The sequence below is a fragment of the Rhinoderma darwinii genome, chromosome 1 (genome assembly GCF_050947455.1).
Source record: "Rhinoderma darwinii isolate aRhiDar2 chromosome 1, aRhiDar2.hap1, whole genome shotgun sequence".
Classification (NCBI taxonomy): domain Eukaryota; kingdom Metazoa; phylum Chordata; class Amphibia; order Anura; family Rhinodermatidae; genus Rhinoderma; species Rhinoderma darwinii.
The window spans coordinates 240023669-240048077 of record NC_134687.1 but is presented as its reverse complement, the minus strand read 5'-3'; the positions used below and the strand labels follow the sequence as shown (position 1 = coordinate 240048077).

Below are 24409 nucleotides of genomic sequence, written 5' to 3'. Positions count from 1 at the left end.
AGAGTGAAGAGGATAGTTTGTCAGGAGGACAAAGTATCCTCAAGACTCGACCAAATGTGTAAAAAGTTTTCTGATCGGGGTTATCCGGACTATGTTATGGATTTTAATAGACGGAAGGTTGAACTGCTGGATAGACCGGATCTCCTCGCTGGTCAGGTGGTTGGGGATAAGAATGTCCGATTACCATTTATCTCCACTTTCTCCTCACTAAGCCCACAGATTGGTGAGATTCTGAGGAGAGATTGGAAGATGTTAGAGATATGATTAAGGGGGGCGTTTTTAATCACCCACAAACTGGCCAGCCAATTTACATAAAAGGCTTTTTCACATGTCAATCTTCTTATGTCATTTATCTGTTGAGTTTCCCATGTGGCCTTCACTATGTGGGTGAGACCACTACAGAGGTACGTCTCAGGATGAGAAATCATAAATCAAACATCAATACTAAGAGGCAAGATCTACCTGTGTCAAGACACTTTGTTGAGAAAAAACATAGTTTATCACAACTGAGATTCAGAGTGCCGAAAAAGGCCATACTTACAAATGGACACAGCCAGGCCAGAAATGCTGATGAAAGGGCGAGCAGGTGCTTTAAATAATAATAGCCACTCCCACTAGTCTTGAGGGGAGTGGTGTGTGGTGCATGGGATGTGTAGTAAGAAATAATAAATGAATAGTGTGTGTGCAAGTGTAATACTATAAGTGAAATATAGGGGGCAGTAATAAATGAAGTGCCTCAATAGAAATAAATGGATAATGGGGTGCAAGTGAGTGAAACATGGAGGGATAGTGTGTACGTCATGAGGCACAACGTGTATAGCCAGGTAGAAGCCTATTTGTGACGCCTTGATAATTAAGATTCAGATAATGAGATTCAGAGTGATTGATTCCGTGCCTCAGTTGAGACGTGGCGGGGATAGGGGTCTAATACTCAAAAGAAAAGAGCTCGAGTGGATTTTTAAATTAGAAACCATGTCTCCTAAGGGGCTGAACATAGAATATCCCTGTGGCCCACATATTTGAGATAGGGATGGGACAGCTATTTTCTTCAATGGATCCATTGAGATAGGATTGGTTGACGTTCTCGAAGGTGTAATTTGTGTCTGAGATGTGTGTTCCAACTGAGGTCTTATTTTGAACATACAGATTTTATATTTTGTATTTATTTTTATATTTCACATATTGTGTATATTAACATATTTTCTCTTTCCTTTTTTTTCACTTTTTTTCACATGTTTTAGACACACAACCACATGTCAAGCAATTTTGGAAAGATATTGGAAAGCGGCAGAAGTCTTCTTATTTCAAAAACGTTCACGTCATGTTTGGAGAATATATATTCATTGTGCTCTTATGAGATAACTTATTAAAAATAGCATTGGTCTAAAAGAACTGTGCATTTGGACAAATGTTGTTCCCATGTTGTGGATGTTAGCACTTCCTTTTTGGTTATGTTTATAGATGTTCAGTATTGTCTCCTGTCTAGTGGGCTTAGCATTGATATTTAACGCATGCAGCCCTATTTTGGCAGTTGCGTTTCTCTTTGCTATGATATGTATTATGAATATTTGACATCCTTTATGGAGTATTCATTTTCTTTTGTGTACAATATTTCTATTTTGCCCCATTGGTGACTATAGACAAGTTAGATGAGCTATTATGACATATATATCTATATTTTGACCACTAGGGGGTGCTGAACTACACTGACAACAATGTTTCTGCATGTCTATTGATCTAACTTACCGATTTCTGAGAATTTGGTCCAAAAGCCATATAATTTTCTGGGGGATTGTCCTGATGATCCACTATATTATGTGGATTATATTTAAACATCGATTCGATGCTATGGTGAAGTATCTCTTTTTTCTATTCTTTTAAATCCCGGCCGGCGCGTGCGCAGTAGGGGTGGAACGCAAGCGCGGTGGTGATGTGTCTCTTAATGCGTTCCACCGGATTTAACATCCTGTGTGGGCGCCATCTTGGGACATGCGCAGTAGACGCACACGAGTGTGTCGAGCGCATTTTTCCTACTTCCTGAAAGACTGAACGTTGTACAGTAAGTACATCTTTGCTTAATTATGCCTAATTATAATTAGCCTCTGCCTGCTTCCAATCATCTCCAATTGCCTCTATTTACAGTGTTTTTTATGATTATCAGTGCACTTGTCATGCATACTGTATTGCTCCTATATGTTCTACAGTGGAGGAATTGTGTGCACTTTATGAATGTCCTTTCACAATATTGATATACACTTTTCCTTATGTTTTGATGGAAATATGCATATAATTGTTTTATTGACGATTTATGTATGCTCCTCCTATAAATATTTGACACTCTGTTAGTTTGTTATGGCTTGAGAAAGGTTCCTGTTGAACCGAAACGTTGCTTTATTGAGGTGAATAAATCCACTTTTTGCTTTCATCTACTCTGAAGTCCTGGTGCCGTTGCTGTGGTCTATGTTTTATATATATATATATATATATATATATATATATATACATAAATAATATAGTCACTAAACAACAGTCAGATAGGGGCGTGGCTTAGCGGCATATGTGAGAGGACGCAGGAACCGGAGCTCCCGCTGCCGATATCCTGAAAATCATCCTGAGACTCCACTATACTAACGACGACATACCTGTGGTGAGAGGGGAGAAGGAGGTGATCCTGCAGGCACGATTCTGGATCCATCGGAGGCTGTGATGACCCGGTCCAGGAAATCCAAGGCGGAAGAGGACGGTGAGCTGGGGCTGCAAGATGGCGTCTTGATGTGCTCGTATGCAGAGAGCAGGGATGTGAGAGGGGCGGCGGCATCCAGGTTGGAACGCTTTGCCAGGAAGGCCCCTATGAAACCTGATGCAGATGGAGGGATGTCGGATGGAGGGAAGGAGCAGGCTGGCCGCTCAGGGTCGAGATATGAGCCGTTGCGAGCACAGATGGAGTCAGAGGAGGAGGAAAATGGAGGAGACGCTTGAGACGGTTCAGGAGGAGGATCGGATAGAGGCACGCAGAGCTTGGACAAACCTGCACTAAGATGGCTGGACAGTCATGAAGATCGCTTACGGCAGGATCGAGAGGAAGCGGCGGCGTGATCAACAGGTGGATGGTTAAAGAGGGGACTCTGCTGTGAAAGGAGGAAGATGAGTTGCACAAGGGAATAAGGCCTTGTTTTATGCATTTATATGTTGGTCTATAGTTGGGCTGAAGTCTCTATGTCATTGATGGCGGGAGGAGAGGAAAGTGCTGTCAGTTCCAGGGCAGAATTGGATATGAGAGTCATAAAAATGCTACTTGTTTATTGAGGAGGAGGTAGCGGGAGGTTCTTGGTTCTTAAGGTTAAAATTGTGGGGGAAAAGGATGTGTCTCTACAAAGTGAATGGCAAGCTGTATGGTCATAGTGGTGAAGTTTTCTTCGCCAGCCCGGGCCCTCTTGGGAGGGTATGTTTATGGAAAGTTGGGGGGGATAGGGTGGTGGGAGGGGGAGGGGAGATGTTTTGGAGGGAAAGGGAGTTTGAAACGCAGTACGCTCTGATTGCCACTGGAAGTAATGGAAATAGCCACTGTCAAAAGCAAGAAATGTCCAGATGGGGGATAGGGTAAATCTGTTGTCCTGGAACGTGAGAGGTATGGGGAAGGTAGCTAAAATGCGAGCTATATTTGACTACCTGATAGGGCAGTCTGCTGGGGTGATGGGCTTGCAGGAAACTCATCTTACTACTGATACGGTGCAGCAGGTGCATAGGGTGTGGATCCGGCACAGCTTCCATTCCTTTCATTCTACATACTCGAGGGGGGTTAGCCTCCTGGTTCATAGAGATGTACCGTTTAGCTGTTTAGATTCCTTTAAAGATAAAGAAGGTAGATATGTCGGGGTGCATTGTAAATTGTTTAACTGGGAATGTATAATTGTGGTGCTGTATGTGCCTCCCCCGTACTCTGTGGTTCCAATAAGAGAGGTGTTGGAAAAACTGGCTGGATGGCCTATGATACCGACCATATTGATGGGAGACTTCAACAACATAATGGATAAAGGGTGGGATAAATTTCCAAACGGGGGGGGGGGGGGGGAGATGTCTGTCTGACGAGGTTTGGTAAATACATGACGGAAGTTGGGCTCACGGATATTTGGCGGGCAAAGTGGCTTTCTACTACGCAATACTCGTGTGTATCATCTACATATGGATCACTGTCCCGAATAGACCGAATGTTTAATGATGGAATGGGGATGGAATGTGTGGAAGGGGTGGAATATCTACCACGATCGCTGTCTGATCACTCCCCAATGTTATTAAAGATCCGAACAGGTTTGCAGATGGGGGGGTTGAGAATGCACTGGAGGCTAAACCCGTTCTGGATACGCTTGGTGGGAGAGGCGACCATAAATACGAGCCTGCGAGAATACTTCGAGTTTAATAAGGGTACGGTCCCTACAGATATTCTATGGGATGCTATGAAGGCGAATATAAGAGGGGTGTATATACGGGAGAACATGCTCATAAAAACTAAGACACGGCAAGTGGGTCAACATCTGACAGACAGGGTGACAACAACAGAGGAGAGCCACATTACTAATAACACTGCGGAATCTTTAGCCCAATGGAAGGCTGCTCAAAAATTGCTTAGGGAACATCAGCTGGAACAAGCAGCTAATAAAAGATTGTTTTTGCAACAAAAATACTATGAGGAGGGTGAAATGACGGGCAGATTGTTAGCAAATATCGCACGGCCGACGCGGGAGAGTGCGTTCATTCACCAGTTACAGACAGCAAATGGGACTCTGGTTGGAGAAACAGGGGATATATTAGGTGTGTTGACATCATTTTATAAGGAACTATATCGCAGTAAGGTGGACTATCCGGAGGATCTTCTGTCAGAATATCTAGCAGAAATGACATGGGTTACTTTGGGGGAGGAAGAGAGGGAAGGGTTGGAGGAGTCAATTACCTTAGAGGAAATACAGGAAGCGGTGAGTTCTATGGCGAATGAAAAGGCCCCAGGGATGGATGGTATACCCACTGAATTGTATAAAACATATGGAGAGACGGTTCTGCCAGAGTTACTGGAGGTGTTCCAGGATAGTTCCAGGATAGCGTTTACCGCAGACGATGTATGAAGCTGCTATAGTTGTAATTCCTAAAGATGGGAAGGACCGGACGCAACCTGACTTTTACAGACCGATATCTCTGTTAACCGCGGACATTAAAATTTTAGCTAAAGTACTGGTTAATAGGTTGTCGCGAGTAGTGACTAAAATTGTAGGGATGGATCAGTCGGGATTCATGCCATCGCGCTCTACAGCAGTTAACTTACGTAGACTTTTCTTAAATTTGCAGACAGATGCTCCGGATGCGCGGTGTAGAGCAGTGCTGTCTTTGGACGCCGCCAAGGCGTTTGATAGTGTGGAATGGGGTTACTTGTGGGCTGTATTGGAGCGGATCGGCTTTGGAAGGAACTTTATAAAATGGGTACAATTACTATATAAGGAACCGGTAGCTAGGATCAGAGCAAATGGAAGGATGTCGGACTCTTTTAGGTTGGAGAGGGGGACGCGACAGGGATGCCCACTTTCCCCGCTACTATTTGCGCTGGCAATTGAACCCCTAGCAAATATGGTAAGACAACATCCGGGGATAGAAGGGTTTCGTTGTGGGGAGCTGGAGGAGCGCATAGCACTATATGCGGATGATATCTTGTTGTTCCTGGGGAGATAGATTCTTCATTGCCAGTGATAATGACGGTATTGGAGCGGTTCGGCAGATTTTCAGGGTTAAAAATTAATTGGAACAAGTCGGTGTTGCTGCCACTTCAGCCAGTAGATACGCCATTGATGATTGGAGGAATTGGAGGAATTGAGGAGAATACATAATTTGTTTAGGGACTTGGTGTGGAAAAGGGGGATCCCCAGGATTAAAATGGAAAAGCTACAACTACCAGCGGAACAGGGAGGGTTAGCTATTCCAAATGCATGGATATATTATCTAGCAGCTCAAATACAACACTTTAAAGGATGGAAGAATAGGGAGGAGTGGAACTCTAGTGGGAAATTGGTGTACTATTTGGGCCAGAGAACGGATATACTAGAGGCCATGGAGTCTCATAAATTAAGGAGGGAGGCGAGAGGGAAACCGACTTTGCTATTACTACATAGAGTTTGGTGGGAAAGTAAGAAAATATTGGGGGTTACAGGATGCTCCAATTATATGCCCTTATGGGATAATCCCTATCTATGGGAATTTAATATTTTAGAAGGATTTCAGGATTGGGAACAAGCAGGGATCAGATATGTGCACCAGTTGTATGAAGGAGGTACTCTTAAGCTCTTTGCACAATTTACAGGAAGAGTTTGGACTCTCACATCGGCTGTTCTACCAATATCTTCAGTTAAGGCATGCGGCGCAGGCGCAAGAGAGGCTGGTGGACTTGAGTTGCTCCACTATGGGAGGGATGGAACAGGTGTTGGGGGCACAAGACACTAAAAGGATTATTTCGGTGCTATATAGTACGCTACTCTCCAAATTCCTAGGAGATCCGCTGGTGGAGATTAGACGTAAATGGGAAGAGGATGTAGGGACTATAGCGGATGAAGAATGGGAGGAAATACTTGGATTGTCCAAAATACTCTCTATTAGTGTAGCGCACAGGAGGTCACAACTCTTTCTGTTACATAGGGTGTATAGGACGCTTAAGGTGCTATGGCAAATGCAAATTAGATCAACAAAGGAGTGTCCCAGGTGTATGTTTGATGGGGCGGACATAAAACATATGTTTTGGAGCTGTCCGATGCTAAATGTATATTGGAAAGAAGTTAAAGGAATGTTATCTAGAGTATATGGTAGAGATTTCCCACTGGAACCTAAGATTTTTTTTATTGGGCTGTATGGGGGAGGAAGGAGGGGATGGAGTGGAATTGCTGGCTATTAAAAAGGTTCTGTATCACGCTAGGAAATTAATTGCAAAATATTGGCTGCAGGCGGATCCCCCGGAAGTGTCTGAGCTGGTTGGATATGTTAACCACACGGTATCACTGGAACACCGAATATATCTGAAAAGAGGGGCAATTCATAAGTATGAGAAGCAATGGGGTAAATGGGTGAACACCTATGGTAATGCAGTACACTAGATGAGATTTGGAGGTGGGCTGACGCACTTATATGGTCAAGGTATGGCGGGACCCCTGTTTGATATGCAGGAAGGATGGAGGAGGTGGAGTGGCTTGACGAATCAGGAGACAGAGGAGGTACTGCGAGGGGGGGGGAGTTAGGTTGATAGGGGTAGGGACAGGGACGTATGTGAAGATACAACCAAAGATGATGGATACATAATATAATGTAACTGCAGGAATTTTGCATTAAGCACAAGATGTTATGCTGTTAGTTTGTTTTTTGTTTTTTTCCTGTTATTTTTTATCAGAAATGCAAAAGCTGTATAACGCATGTTGTATTCTCAATAAAAACTTGTTTGATTTAAAAAAAACAACAGTCAGATACCAGTTCTACATAGACACAAGTGATTACGGTTACATCCAGTGACTCACAGGTGACATCTAGCTGTTTACTTTCCCTTTACTTCTCTGGGCCAAGATGTATTTTTCCAGCCCCAACTCCTCTGCACACAAACTTTTCGTCTTGCTGCTACCTCCAATGCCCCTCTTTGTGCCCCACATACTTGTTCCCCTTTTGTGTCCCATGGAAATAGTGCCCTCCATTCTGCGCCCACACAGTAATAATACCCTCTTTGTGCTGCCACAATGGGATAGATGCCATCTATGTGCTCCTACACAGTACAAATTCCCCCTGGGTAGTTCATTATTTTATTAATTGCAAGCTATTCATGAAAATGCTTCTGATACTAAATGTCTAATAAACCTGTAGGGCAGCCTGTTTTATTTCTAGCCTCCCATGGATATGTCCTCCGTCAGTGCTTTATATACACTGACACCTTGAACGTCCTGGTCCTTTGCAGTTGCCCCCACCCTCCTGAGCAGGGCTGGGTCACATACTCTAGTCAGTGCTGGTCAGAAGTCTTCCTGTAATGTGCCATGTAATGACCCTCAGTAACCTCTAGCCCCTTATCAGTATCTTGTCCCTACCTTGCCTAGAGCTGTAAATGATGACACCTGTTATCACAGAGTCCGGTCTGCACCGCTGTCACAGCTATGTTCTCTCCTTCTGTAACTAAACCCTCATTTACTTACAGAACCAGGAGATGATTGATGACAGCTACTACCTTACTGTGGATACGTGGGGGAGAAGCCCTGCCTACAGCCACATTGGAGAAGGTTGTAAGACTTCCTCCCACCCCAGAAATAGAGACAGCAAGCTTTAAACACAGGCTAGATAAGAGCAAAAACAACAACATTTAACTGTGTAAAACAGGCTTGTCCTGCACTTACACCTAGGGGAAAATAAGCTGTGATGTGCTCGAGCTCTGTCCTTACACAGCGCGATGGTGCTGCAGCGTGTGTATCTAGAATCCTCCTCTCCTGCCTTCTCCAATCAAGTGCCTCAGAGCACAAGAGGGGAGAAGACAGGGGAGGTTTGTAGATACACGATACACGCGCTGCAGCACATCGCGCTGTTTAAAGAAGGAGTTAATTAACCCTTTCAGTACCGAGCTAATTTTGGCCTTCAGGACCAGACAGACCCATTTTTTCAAATCTGACGTGTTAATTTTTGTGGTAATAACTCTGGAATGCTTTTGCCTATCTAAGCGATTCTGAGATCGTTTTCTCGTGACATATTGTACTATATGCTAGAGGAAAAATGTGGTCAATAAATTCATTGCTTATTTGTGAAAAACACCAAAATTTAAAGAAAATTTGCAAAAATTATGATTTTCCTCATTTTAAATGTATCTGCTTGTAAAACCGATAGTAATACCACACAAAATAGTTACTATTTCACATATTCCATACGTCTACTTTATATTTGCATTGTTTTTTGAACATTATGTTATTTTTCAAAGACGTTACAAGGCTTAGAACTTTAGAAGCAATTTCTTAAATTTTCAAGAAAATTTCCAAAACCTATTTTTATAGGTACCAGTTCAGTTCTGAAGTGGCTTTGAGGGCCTTATATATTAGAAACCCCCATAAGTCACTCAATTTTAAAAACTGCACCCCTCAAAGTATTCAAAACAGCATTTAGAAAGTTTCTTTAGGTGTCTCACAGGAATTAAAGCAAAGTAGAGGGGAAATTTACAAATTTCTTTTTTTTTTGTCGGAAAATCCATTTGAATCCATTTTTTTCTGTAACACAAAAGGTTTTACCAGAGAAACGCAACTCAATATTTATTACCCAGATTCTGCAGTTTTTAGAAATATCCCATATGTGGCTCTCGTGCGCTAATGGACTGAAACACCGGCCTCAGAAGCAAAGGAGCACCTGGAGGATTTTGGGGTCTCCTTTTTTATCAGAACATATTTTAGGCACCATATCAGGTTTTAAGAGGTCTTGTAGTGCCAAAACAGTGGAAACACTCCCAAAAAGACACCATTTGGCAAACTACACCCCTCAAGGAATTCATCAAGGGGTATAGTGAGCATTTTAACCCCACAGGTTTTTTGCCGATTTTCGTGGAATTAGTCCATAAAAATTAAAATCTACATTTTTTTTCAATAAAACTTATAAATTATAAATTTTGTTAAGCAATAAAGAAGAAAAGGCACCCCAAGATTTGTAAACCAATTTCTCCTGATTACGGCAATACCCCATATGTGGTAATAAACGGATGTTTGGACACACGGCAGGGCTCAGAAGGGAAGGAGTGTTATTTGGCTTTTGGAGCTCAATTTACTCAATTGGTTTTCGGATGTCATGTCGCATTTGCAAAGCCCCTGAGGGACCAAAACAGTGGACAACCCCCAGATGTGACCCAATTTGGGAAACTACAGCCCTAAAAAGAATTTGTCTAGGGGTATAGTGAGCATTTTGATCCCATAGGTTTTTTGCTGAATTTAGTGTAATTAGGCCGTCAAAACTTCTATTGTTTTTTATTCTTTTTTTTTACGGCGTTCACCGTGCGCTATAACTGACATATTTAATTTATTCTGTGGGTCGATGCGATTACGGCGATACCATATGTGTATAGTTTTTTTTTTTATGTTTTATGGTGTTTGCACGATAAAATCAGGGTTTTAAAAAAAATTATTTTGTTTGTGTCGACATATTCTAAAAGCCACAACTTTTTTTTATTTTCTATCAGGAAAGCTGTGTAAGGGTTTGTTTTTTGCGGAATAAACTAGTTTTTGGGTACATGCGACTTTTTGATCCCTATTTATGCAATTATTTGGGAGCTGAAGTGACTAAAAATAGCGATTCCGCTATAGTTTTTTTATGGCGGTCACCGTGCAGGATAAATTACATTATATGTTTATAGTTCAGGCCGTTACGGACGCGGTGATAGCAATTATGCATAGTTTATTTAGTTTTTTCATTTTTTTTCTAATAATAAAGGACTTTATAAGGGAAAAAAAGGCGATTTATTATTGTGACATTTTACTTTTGTACATTTTTTGTAACTTTTTTAACTTTTTATTTTTTTATTTTTTTAGTCCAACTAGGGACTTGAAGATCCAATTGTTGGATCGTGTTTATAATGCCCTGCAATACTTATGTATTGCAGGGTATTATACCTGTCAGTTTCACACTGACAGCAGGCATATTAGGTCCTGCCTCTGGCAGGACGTAATCGCCTTCAATAGATGGCAGACCCGAAGCCTGTTAGGCTTCCAGTTGCCATAACAATCGCGCCCCGCAATCGTGTAGCGGGATGCCGATGTTGCTATAACAACTTAAATGCAGTGGTCGCTATTGACTGACGCAATTAAGGGGTTAATTGGTTCGGATCACCGCTGTGATCCGACCCGATGCTTTCCCCCAGTACTAAGGCTGCTAGTAGCAGCCTGTACTGGGAGATGCCAGGCTGCGGGGAGCGTCTGTGTGCTCTGTTAGGAGCACACGTAGATTAACGGGCTGCAGGCACAAGGACCAGCTCTGCACCCCTTTAATCTACGTGGGGTGGTCGAGAAGGGGTTAAATAATAAAACATTTTGCCCAGTCTTAGAGTGGCAACGGGGGCCTGTGGGCCCCCCTGGCTTAGGGGCCCGGTCGCGATTGCGACCCCTATAGCTACGCCACTGTACATGTATATAATAATCGGGAAGGGTTTGTATGGAGCAGGCTGAGGAGCTGATCCCACTCCATACACAGCGGATGTCAGCTGTGTATTACAGCTGACAAATTGCAAGTACAGCTGGGATTGAAGCTAGCTACGATCCTGGCCGGTTAAGCACTTAGATGCTACAGTAAATAGCAACCGTGGTATCTAAGCTGTTAGACAGAGGACCCCCCTCTGTCCCCTTATTGCCCTTCCCCGCAACGTGACCATGGGGTCTGATGGGTTATCATGGCAGGTATGCCATTTTGGTTCTTCTAGTACTAGGATAGAAAATGCCCAATATACTGCAATACATAATTATTGCATTGTATTGTACAAGGGATCCAAGTCCAAGAATATATATATATATACACCTTGTCCCAGTATTTCTGTAAAATAATGTAAATACTAAATGAACATAATTGGTATCATCTCTAACGATCTTAACTATTAAAATTATTAAAAATGCATTATTTACACAGCATGGTGAATGCCGTAAATGAAAAAAAAATCATCTTGGCTCCCTAAACAAAATGGAATAAAGTGGTCAAAAAGTAGTATGTACCAATAAAAAATTACAGCTTGGCCCGCAAAAAACAAGTCCTCACACAGCTCCATCAACGGAAAAATAAAAAAGTTATTGGTTTAAAAATATGGCGACAAAACAAATTTTTTGTGAAAGTAGTTAAACATGCAAAAAAAAAACAACATAAAATCATGGTATCACCGTAATCATATTAATATGCATAACAAAGTTAACATGTCATTTCTACTGCAGGTGAAAGCCGTAAAACGAAACCCCAAACAAATAGCGGAATTGCTGTTTTTTCCCCATTCAATCCCACAAAATAATTTTTCAGAGCTTTTTAGTACATTTTATAGTACAGAAAATGGTGCCATTAAAAAAAAATACAACTCGCCCCGCATGAAACAAGCCCTCATCCGGCTATGTCGACGGAAAAATAAGTTATGGCTCTTGGAAAGCGGGGAGGGAAAAAATAAAGTGAAAACTGGATGCGGCTGAAAGGGGTTAAACATAAGAATATAAAAATACCTATTTAAATCTGCCGCGCAATGCAGTTCTGCACAGAGACATATAGATAGAAGCATAAGGGTATGTGCACACGATGAGAGGCTTTTACGTCTGAAAAGACAGACTGTTTTCAGGAGAAAACAGCTGTGTCGTTTCTGACGTAAATGCTGCTCCTCGCATTATGCGAGGCGTCTTTGACGCCTGTAATCTTGAGCTGCTCTTCATTGACTTCAATGAAGAACGGCTCAAATTACATTGCAAAGAAGTGCCCTGCACTTCTTTGCCGAGGCAGTCAATTTATGCGTCGTCGTTTGACAGCTGTCAAACGACGACGCGTAAATTACAGGTCGTCTGCACAGTACGTCGGCAAACCCATTCAAATGAAAGGGCAGATGTTTGCCGACGTATTGTAGACATATTTTCAGACGTAAAACGAGGCATAATACGCCTCGTTTACATCTGAAAATAGGTCGTGTGAACCCAGCCTAAATGTTACGTCAATAGTAATTCATTGAAAACACCCCAATAAGACGTTGGTGTATTGCTCCTGAATTTATTTGAGGTATTTCTATTATGATGACCACTGAGAGGTGCATGTTACCAGGTTTATGTAGGTGCGAGCGTGTGCGTGCGTGCGTGTGTATATGTATATTTATCTAATGAAACAAGATAAATCAAGCAGGTAATGAATCACTATATAACATGATATTGCAAGGGAAAAGTATTTCTCGGACCATAAAATTCAGGCCTTTGTCTTGTTGGAGAAGCATAGATAGTGCTTGGATGAAGTTCTGGCTCTTTAAAGAGAAATATTTGCAAAGTATGAGTGAGGCGTTGGCCCTCCCCTTACTAGAGTATAGTGAGAGTGACATCACAGCTGTTAAGGAAGGAAAGATAGCTTAGTATCTCGCACTGGTGGCATTTCTTTACTGCACTCTTTTCCAGCTGTCACACTCAACCTACCGGGAAAGCTTGGAAGCCTTTCTTCAGAGGAGGAGGATAAGACCAGTTTTGTGGAATTTCAGCACAGCAGCTGAAGCCTACTATTTTTAGGAACTAGAATTCATGTGCACTTTTTTTTATCTGCCTAAACCTGTTCACCAAGGTAACGAACACAGATCTAGACAGGGATATACACAGACTGGCACTGGATCTGTTACTGCTGCACTGCTGAATCTGCCTAACGCAGGATCTTCTTTATTTAGTTCAGCTAAATTGGGTTACTGATTTTAGGTGACTAAATATTTTTTTAAACATAAACTTGCAAACAATGTCCTCTCATTGTATATGAAGGAGACTATGAAACAGGAGGCAGACGGATCCTGGAAACCATGTAGAAATCATCATCTAGGAGAGGAAAGCTAGGACGGCTGACTACGGTCTACCCTCTCCATAGAAAATCCAGCTTTGCCTATCTGCTCTTTGTATTTTCTGCCTCTTCTAATAATGGGAAATTTTTTTAAAAGGAGGGTTAAAGGATGTTTTGTATGGGCCTTTATTAACTCTGTACACGCACAGTATCATATAATACCACATGGTGGATGTTTGAGGACTGTCTAGCACTAAAGCATAGACGTGGATATGAGTTTACCTACAAACTGTGGGTTCCTGACTCCTCTGGACTGTGGAGGACGTAAGGTATACAATGGACACGTATATGGGTCACCATGTGCAGTCAACAGACCCATCGATATTGTACAAAGATGGAGACGGTAACTTATTTTTCATTTAATTGTTATTGGATTTGATTTTTGAAATGATAAAACTCTGGTGCTTTGGGGGTGTTTGATATGGGTGCCGGGGATTTGCCCACGGTGACAGGTGACTTTAATACTGCCCTAGTCATCATGAGAGTATATGTTCTATATTAATGACTGTGCTATCCATTTGTTGTTGTTTTTTTCCTCCATTGGCTGTTTATAGGGTAGATTTTTTTTTATACAAAACCAGTAATAATTTATCATAAAATTAACTATTTTGCGGTCCCAGGAAATGCTAGATGGCCTGAATAGTATAGCCTGTGTGCCTTACTTTTTCTGAAAAATCATGGCAGTTATTGATAATTTATTGAATGTGATATAAAGGAGAATTTTCCTACTGAAGTATTCTACAAGAGTACAGAAATGGCTCTAAATTAAAAGTGAACGTTTCCCAAGTTTACTATAAGTTACTATTTCGTCTTCTAACGACAGTCTTGGCCACTATGAAGGTAGGAGGATTGTTTGTTCATGGACGTAGACTGTCTATGGACGTGGAATGAATATCTGTGCCATTTATGTCAGTATGTAAACAGTCACTCATCTCAGGGACCGAACTTTAGCTTCATTCTCCTTTCTGTTGTAATTTAACCAATTTTCTTGTCTAAGTGATCAATATCAATCCTTGAGCTTGTAAAGAGAAGCTGATTGATATTACACACAAAGCTGCAATAGCAACAAGCTCAAATGTCTACATTTCCATAGATCTTAAAAGATGCTGTTATTGTTGGGTATGCAAACAGAAAAGTGTCTTCGACTGAGTTCGCACTGTGCCTTTTTGTTGCGTTTTTAACATGCATTTTTTGTTTTGGATGATAAACTCCCATACCTTTCAGTAGAAGTTCATGTAACTAAACAAATAACGTATGTTAAAAATGTAAAACTGTGGACGCAGCCTTAAGGCCAGAATTACACATGCAATTTTGATGCAGTTTTCGGCTCAGTTTTGTGGGACTAAGCCAGAAGTTGATTCAAAAGGAAGGAAAGGTATAAAGAAAAGACTGATGTATTTTGTGCAAAATTATAGCACAGGTCCTATTAGACGTATTTGCGGTCCGTCTTACCCAAAAACGGACAGCACACGGAAGCCACTAGAATCCGTGTTTTACGGTCCGCAAACGGAAACGGTTGTGTCATGATGCCTTTTGTTGGTAATAGATTACAGATTATACTTTTTTTTTATTCAATTGCTGGCTGGGTTCAAACTTGCATTTCTTTCAGAGGGATTTTCTGCACAATTTTTTGTTTTGTATGGCGGATCAAAACATTTAAACTGTATCGACAATTGGTAATTGATATCCATATGGACCAGTTTTTTTTTTATAAATCTTTTTTCAATTCTGTCGTACTTACAGGCAATAAATACATAGGATTATGCAGTTCCCAAAAAGAAGATATATATAAATAGATGAACTCAGTGGTGGTGAAAAAAATAAATAAATATTATATATATATATATATATATATATAACATATGCACAGTCGAGTCACATTATTATGACCACCAGCTAATATCCAGAGTAACCGCCGTGTGCAGCAGCAGACGGGCTGGGAGTGACTCAATAAGGTGCTGGTAGGTTGTCTCCGGTATCTGGAGCCATGCTGACTGCAGTGCATCCCACATTTGCTGGAGGGTGTGTGAGGGAGGATCCATAGAGCGAACAAGACGATCGAGGTGGTCCCACAGATGCTCAATTGGGTTCAAGTCTGGCGAATTAGGGGACCGGGCTAGTACTTGGAAGTCTTGGTCGTGCTCTTCCAACCACTGTCGGACATTTCTAGCCATGTGACATGTAGCATTGTCTTGCTGGAAGATTCCATCTGCCCCAGGGAAGACAAACAGCTTGTATGGGTGGAAGTGATCTGCAACAATGGATTCATATGCAAATCGGTTCAGATTGCCTTCCACATATATGAGTGAGCCCAGAGAATGGCATGAAAAAATTCCCAAGGCCATAACACTGCCACCACCAGCTTGTGTTCTTCCAGCAATGGTCGCAGGGTGTTTGTTCTCTGATGTTTCTCGTCTTACACGCCAACGTCCATCCGTTCAATGAAGCAGAAAACATGACTCATCGGAGAAGGCAACCCTTTGCCAATCATCGGTAATCCAATTCCGATACTGCCATACAAACTGAAGCCTTTTTATAGAAGCACCTTTGTTCGCATTGGCCATCCATCTGCTTCAGAGCCCCACACGCACTAGGGTTCGCTGAACTGTTTTAGAAACACGTCCGATAGCCCCCTGGTTGATTTTCACGGTGAGCTGCTCCACTGTACCATGTCATTCGGCCCTAGGGCACCTTTCGTAGCTGATGTTCACCTCTCACATCAATGGCACGTGGTGCTCTGCAGTTTCCACATCGGTTATTCCCAATAGTGTCATTTGTCCACTCACGATACACTTTTACCACAGCAGCACGCGAACAGTTCACAAACCGCGCTGTTTGAGAAACTCTGCCGGGCTTGGCCCGAAAACCAATAATCGCTCCTTTTTGCAACTCTGATAAATCGCCCCTTTTACCCACGGCAACAATGAGTGATGTGTGTTCAAACAGCCTATCGCATCACTTCCTTCATGGGCTGCCAACGTCGCATGTAGGAGGTGGTCATAATAATGTGACTCTACTAATTTTTATATATATATATATATATATATATATATATATATATATATATATATACATACATACATACATAGGTAGAGATATGCAGCACTCTGCGACAGATTCCAACATGGTAATGGGTGCAAGCAGGTAGTCCAGATCCGTGGATTATAAGACAAACTAAAGAAATCCCACAGCACTCCGATGGTTCCAAAAAGTATGTGATTTATTCAGTCAACAGCTGCAACGCTTCCGTCCTGCTATAGGACCATGCTTGAAAAAGGTCCTATAGCAGGACGGAAACGTTGCAGCTGTTGACTGAATAAATCACATACTTTTTGGAACCATCGGAGTGCTGTGGGATTTCTTTCGTATATATATATATTGCAAAAAACAGTATTAAATGTAAAACAAAAATCTTTTCCATATCCGGCCTAAAGCATTGTAAACAATAATATTTAAAAAAATTGGTATCGCTGTGTCCGTAAAAGTCCCAACTATTACAATTTATCATTATTTATCCAGCATGGTGAACACAGTATAAACAAAAATGTATAAAGCTAGAATCTCTGTTTTTTAGTGACTTTATCTCCCACCTTATCTGGGTACTAATAATCTGCATGCATCATACGTCCCACGGGGAGTTAAACTGGGAGAGTCACTTGTTGAGAAGGATCTGGGTGTACTTGTAGATCATAGCATAAATAACAGCATGCAATGTCAATCAGCTGCTTCTAAGGCCAGCAAGATATTGTCGTGTATTAAAAGGAATGGACTCGTGGGACAGGGATATATTACTGTTTTACAAGGCATTAGTGAGGCCTCATCTAGAATATGCAGTTCAGTTTTGGGCTCCAGTTCATAGAAAGGATGCCCTGGAGTTGGAAAAACAAAAAACAAAGAAGTGCAACTAAACTAATAAGGGGCATGGAGAATCTAATAAGGGGCATGGAGAATCTAATAAGGTGCATGGAGAATCTAATAAGGTGCTTGGAGAATCTAAGTTTTCAAGGCTAATCTAAATTATCCAGCTAGCTGCCTCATCAGCCTGAACCTCCATGCTTCCATGTCACCCCTTTATCCATCCCCATCCCCATCTGGCGGGACTGCTTGCTCAGTGAGCAGCAAACTCCTGTCCATGTTTTCAATTGTCTGCAGATTCAGAATCTGGGCTTCCAGTTGGGAAGTTCTCCACACCAATATGGTAGCAGAAACAAACATAGGGGCACACCAGTACTAACAATTACCACAGCTTTAGTGCAACGCATTTTCGGTTCCACTCTGCTTTGACAACCTTTGAGTTCAAGATTGTTGAACTAAGGCATCAGTGAGAGATGAATTCTAGAGATGTGGCTAAGCAACTCACAATAGTTTCCCCAATGTGTACTGACATACATGTATTACAGCTATTATGTGGTCTAAGTAATAGTGGTTTGTCTAGTATGGTGGGAGTTGTGCTAAACGTATTATGTGGCGTGTGCCATATTGATAAATTCGGTGCCAGTTTTCACTTTGTAAAGTGTTGTTCTTACAACCCTACTAAAAAATGTACCTCTTATATGTTTATATGCATTTAGAACTTCTACACTGGGGATGTCATCTGTCTTGGTCATTGCATATAGGCATGACGCACTGTTACTTACACTGGGTTTATTTCTAATAAGCACCCTAAAGTATATTAATGAAGGCTTGACCTGTTGTGCTGTGTAAGGCTGGATTCACACGAGCGTGTGCCTTTTGCGCACGCAAAAAACGTGACTTTTGCCTGCGCAAAAGGCACTTGACAGCTCCATGTGGCAGCATCATATGATGCATGGCTGCGTGGTTTTCGCGCAGCCGCCATCATTTTGACACTAAATTTGGATGTTTGTAAACAGAAAAGCACGTTGTGCTTTTGTTTTCATTCATCCTTTTCACAGCTGTTGCGCGAATCACGCTGTTCGCACGGAAGTGCTTCCGTGCGGCATGCGTGGTTTTCACGCACCCATTGACTTCAATGGGTGCGTGATGTGTGAAAAACTCTGAAAGAACGGACATGTCGTGACTTTTACGCAGCGGACCAACGCTGCGTAAAAATCACGCACATGTCTGCACGGCCCCATAGACTAATATAGGTCCGAATCACACGCGTTGCACGGACGTATATCCCATTCGTCTGAATAAGCCCTTAGTGTGTTAATAACAGAGCACTGTTTCCATTTTACACGAGACACTAAAATATTAAATTGTTTAGTAAAGTATTCAAGGCCCAAGTAGCTGTTATAAGTACTTTTCGCATTCTTTCTCCCTACAATAATCACATTATATCCAAACCCTAAAAATTGGTCAACCCTGCTGGCTTCCCCTGTACTTTTCTTCTGGAGATAACAAACTTTTCTATCTTGCCTTGGTAATTGATTAAATCAATTTTACAGTGAAATAAACAAAAGAAGCCTATAAATAAGCTACATTGACTGGCCAGGCTGATTAAAATACTAAAGCCAGGAAACATGTATGGAAAAGGGGTTGTCTGGTTTAGTAAACCCAATTGAACACTTGCTTCCAGGTTCCCCCACATATCACAGCTGATCGTTGGGGGTACCAGCAGCAGGACACCCTGTAATGCTCTTATCATCAGGGATTGTCCAAAGCAGACAACCAAAACAGTTGCATTCATATTGCCTATGCTAAAATAGATGCCTGACATTTTACACAAAAACATATGCCAAAATGAAACACTTTTTCATACGTTGGGCCACAGAGAAAACAATGCGATTCTTTATGTATACATATTAATATGTTTGTTGATCAAAAAAAATGATATTATATATTTATATATATATATGGAGCTATGCAAAGTGCTTTAGTCAATGATCAGTAGATGGAAAACTCACTCGCAAAATTGGCATTACAGCTTTTAGTATCAGCTGAATAATGTGCAAAAAAAAAACAACTTCTCTTCCGACAATTGTGTACTCAAATAGGGGTAGCATAGGGTTAAAATGAGAGTTCCCACACAGGAAAACAGAAAAGATCTTCGTAGAAGTAATTTCCTTAGACAGATTGTGTCCTGAAAATAAAAATTTTATGAATGTCTGTCATGTGGAAAGATATTGCAGGGCTAATATACTGTTCTTCAGTTTTTATTACTGCAAGGCATTTTATTTTTGTTATGACATTAAGTGATGTCTTTTTGAAAGTTTTACTTATTATTTTGTACGTGTAGACATATGTCATCTGTGTGTGTCATGAAAATTCTGTGAAGAATGTTTAGAGATTGTTACAGGAGATATAATAAGTGGTCTCTCATATGAAGTGCCAACCGTTACCGGCCACAAAGCAAGAGACGGAAATTTGTACTTGTGAGGTGGAAGTAGTTAATTTTTGAGTGTAAACAGGATGCACTCAAGTGATCGCTCATTTTAACACTAGAGACTGTGTGCATGGTTCGTACGCACCCGGTCTACGTTTCCCAGCATGTGTCTGTGATATGTAGAGGGATGACAGGGACAATACTAACCAATCTATAGACAGCAGATATATTACATAGAAGTATTTGGGGTGTTTGCTATCACCCAAATCTTTTGATAGCGTTATAGATCCTTTGTACCATTATTAACAACCCAACAATATGTAACAGTGAACCGCAATACTACGAATGTTAATGTGGAAACTGTTGACATCTGTATAATCATTTTTATGATGCTGATATTTCTATAAAGATCGGTGGGCTCAAGAACTACCATTTGTGGCTCTGTTTTCAGTCCTTCTGATTTTCACAATGCTAAGTATTCCAGCAATGCAGGCAACTCACAGCTGTCCCTGGGGAGGTTAAAATTTAATATTATGGTGACGTGAACACATTTTTCTACTATATTCTTTTAGAGTCCATGTTAGAGATCAGTTCAGGCTTAACAAAAAGTAGATCCTATAATTTTGGTCGGGCTCAGACTCCTGGCACCCCCGCCGATCAGCTGTTTTGAAGGGGCCGCGATGTTAGTACGAGCGTTGCTTCCCCTCCATTTCCTTTACTGCTCACACTGTGAATTGCCAACACACTTGTAGCGGCAGTTCCCAGTATTAAAACAAAGGGGAAGCAGCACTCGTACGAAAACAGCCCCTTTAAAACAGGTGATAGGCCATCAATTTATTTAGGACTGGACAATCCAATTAGGTAATATTAAAGTTGTCAAAGGTATAAAAGATAGGTTGTCACAGTATTACCATTACCACAGATTACCCAGTTGGACTTTTGCAAGCCGCATTTGCATAAATACAAAAATGGTCATAACTTGGCCAAAAATGCTCGTTTTTTAAAAATAAAAACGTTACTGTAATCTACATTGCAGCGCCGATCTGCTGCAATAGCAGATAGGGGTTGCAAAATCTGGTGACAGAGCCTCTTTAACGGTTGTTTGGTACTTACAGCAGAGCAAGCGTAATCTCCCTGTAACCTGTCATTTACAGCGTGATCTCGCGTGATTACGCTTGCTCTGCTGTAAGTACCACAGAAACGTTAACGAAGTGCAGGGATTGTGAATTCACTGTCTAAACACTTCAGTAACGTAAATATATCAGTATAAGACAGCACATAGTGAACAACGCAGTGTCACTATGCGCTGACTAAATGAATGGGGAAAAGTGCATGACGCTGATTGGTCACTGATTGGTCAGCGTCATATACTCCCCTGTACAACGCCCACTTGGTCTAAAGTAAAAACACGCCCAGTTGGACATTAAGCAACTCATTAGCATAAAGCTAAAATCGCTAATAAAGTGGTGAAAATAGATCGTTTTTCTAAATAAAAAGCACTGCTGTCACCTACATTACAGCGACCATCTCCTTATGTCAGATATGGGGCACTTATAATGTGGTGACAGAGCCTCTTTAAGGAAAGTTTAATAACAGGAGAGAGAGAGAAAGAAGAGGGAAGAAAAAGAAAGAGAAAGAGAGAGAAAGAGAGAGAGAGAGAAAGAGAGAGAGAGAGAGAATGTTTTACAGATGTAGGTTGACATCTAAAATTATTCTCTATTTGAATAAAGATGCCTAAAAACCGGATGTTCAGTAATGATAAGTAATTTATTATGGCATTAATCTTATGAGAAAACAATTTTTGATACTAAAAAATATACCTAGGGTATATACACAGTTTATATATACAGTTTATTTACTTCTGTTGCATAAACACACAAACCAAATCAGAGGAAATGTGGAGGCAAATTGGACCATGTTGTAGTTAGGAAGCATTAGGCATAGTTCACAGAGATTTTTGTAGGCAGAAAAAATCTGCCTAAAAATTCCTTCAGGAAATTTTGAGGCAGATTTTGAACAGCCAGCATAGTTTTAACACTTTGTTTCTCCACATTTTTTGCCCACGGCCATTGAATCTAATGCAAGGACCATGGGCAAAAAATGCTCAGAAACCAGTGCCATGGGTTTTTCCTCGCTCATATTGATTTCAATGAGAGGTCAGAGGTGGAAACCGCTCAAAGAAAGAGCATGCCACTTTTTTCTACCCGAACGGCCAAAAGCCGCTTGAAAACAAGCCAAATACCCCTCTGCCTCCCATTGAAATCAATGGGCGATTTCAGCTGTTTTTTGGTGCGGATTCCGACAAGGTTTTCGCGTCAAAATCAGTGGCAAAAAATTGTGAACTGACCCTTACTGTTATATGGGTCATCACCCAAACACATTAAGGCCTTATTCACGTGAACGTGTGCGTTTTGCGCACGCAAAAAAACGCTGCATTTTGCGTGCATTGCAGTTCCGTGTGGCATCAGTGTTTGGTGCGTGGCTGTGTGATTTACACGCATTTGGCATCCTTATGACACGCGGTTTCGATGGTTAGAAACTGCAATGAATGTGGTGCTTTTTTTCCCCCTTCATTTATTTAACAACTGTAGCGCGAATCACGCGCGACACACGGAAGTGCTTCCGTGTGCTGTGCGCGATTTTCACGCACCCATTGACATTCTGAAAATGTTTTAGGCCCCACTGTACATTTGGAGAGGCTTTGAGCTGCCAGAACGATAGAAAATCAAATTTATTTTAGTCAAAAAAGCTGTGTAAGGGCTTGTTTTTTGCGGGACGGGTTGTAGTTTTTATCGGTACTATTTTTGGGTACATGCGACTTTTTGATCACTTTTTATTCTTTATTTTGGGAGGGGTGGTGACCCCAAAAATTGTGGGTTTTTTTTACATTTTTTTTTATTTTTTGGGGTGTTCATCGTGCGGGAAAAATAACATTACAGTTGTATAGTTGGGGTCGTTACGAACGCGGGGATACCAAATATGTGTACTTTTTTAATGTGTTCATTTTTTTCTATAATAAAAGTCTTATTATAGGGAAAAAAAAAGCATTTTGTGTTTATATCACTTATAAACTCATTTTTACACTTTTTTTTTTTTAAAACCTTTATTACTTATTTTTACTTTTTTCACTTGTCCCACTAGGGGACATTTAGACTTGCAGCTTTGATCGCTGCTAGAGCACATTACACTACACACGTAGTGTAATGTACTCCAACTGTCATTGTGACGTGACAGTCACACTGACAGGAAGCCTCGGAGGACCGGCCGGAGGCTGCTCCTCCGAGGCTTCCGTACATGGCAACCCGGAGGTCATTATCTGACCTCCGATTGCCACGACAAGCATCGGTAGCCCCCACGATCACTTCGTGGGGCTGCCGATGTGCTTCAAACCACTTAAATGCGGCGACGGCAATCCGTCGCCGCACTTAAGGGGTTAATTGCCGAAAGCAGCGTCGATGGTCCGCTGTCCGGTGAGACTGATGTGACAGCTGTCTAGGACAGCTGTCAGCGCGCGCCTGTCACTCTGTGTTTACACAGAGTGACAGTTTGAAATACTGACGAAAATGAACGTCATGGTGCGGGAACTAGCAGCCGACCATGACGTTCATTTTCGTCATTGGTCGTGAAAGGGTTAATTCGTTTTTCTCTTGTAAAAGTAGTAAAACTATATAAATTTTACATCGCCGTAATCGTATTGACCTGCAGACTAAAGTTAACATGTCGTTTTTACCACATGGTAAACGCCGTAAAAACAAAACCCAAGAAAAAATGGAGGAATCTCTGTCTTTTTCCTATTCCACCCCCACAAAGAAATTTTTTCCATGTTCCCAGTACATTGTATGGTACAATAAGTGGTGCCATGAAAAACAACAACTGATCCCACAAAAAACAAGCCCTCGTACTGCTATATTGATGAAAGAAAAAAAAAGTTATTTTAGCCTTTGAGGTGGGAAGGAAAAAACAAAACTGAAAAAACAACTGGAAGGGGTTAAAGCCGCTTCACAATATGCACATTAAGATGTTTGCAGCCAAATAAAAAAAACATTTCTGGTAAATAAAAATATCTACCTAAATTATATGAAAAAAACAAAAAAATAATTATATGCTCGTGGAAACCTATTATTAAATGCATTGAACTGAAATGAATTTTCTGCCTTCATAGTCAGTCTGGTAACACCAGCTAATCTTACATTAGTACATAAACCGGTGAGGATTGTCTGTTATTAGCACATTAGATTATTGGTGTTAGGATATGTGCACACCCAAATCAAAAACATCTGAAAATACGGAGCTGTTTTCAAGTTAAAACAGCTCCTGATTTTCAGATGTTTTTTAAGCGTTTTTCACGGTAGTTTTTGGAGCTGTTTTTCTATAGAGTCAATGAAAAGCGGCTCCAAAAACAGCTCAAGAAGGGACATGCACTTCTTTTTCGCGGGCGTTATTTTACGCGGCCGTTTTTCAAAACGGCTGCGTAAAAAAACGCCCCGTCGGAACAGAACTGCTTCTGATCTTTCGGCCCGTAAAACGTCCGAAAATAAGCCGTGTGAACATACCCTTAAA

The 24409-nt window shown here is 41.2% G+C and overlaps 1 protein-coding gene and 1 long non-coding RNA gene across 3 annotated transcripts in view; one reads left to right on the top strand and one right to left on the bottom strand.

Moving 5' to 3' along the window:
* The window catches only part of LOC142760150 (uncharacterized), a 352257-nt gene that overhangs the window by 202219 nt on the left and 125629 nt on the right, over positions 1–24409 (bottom strand). The window lies entirely within an intron of this gene.
* PDE4C (phosphodiesterase 4C) overlaps positions 13332–24409 on the top strand; it is a 224205-nt gene continuing 213127 nt past the window's right edge. The window contains exon 1 of the mRNA XM_075863060.1: positions 13332–13906. Coding sequence (XP_075719175.1) covers positions 13776–13906 — 131 coding nt within the window. The 5' untranslated portion in view covers positions 13332–13775. The remainder of the gene's footprint in view (positions 13907–24409) is intronic.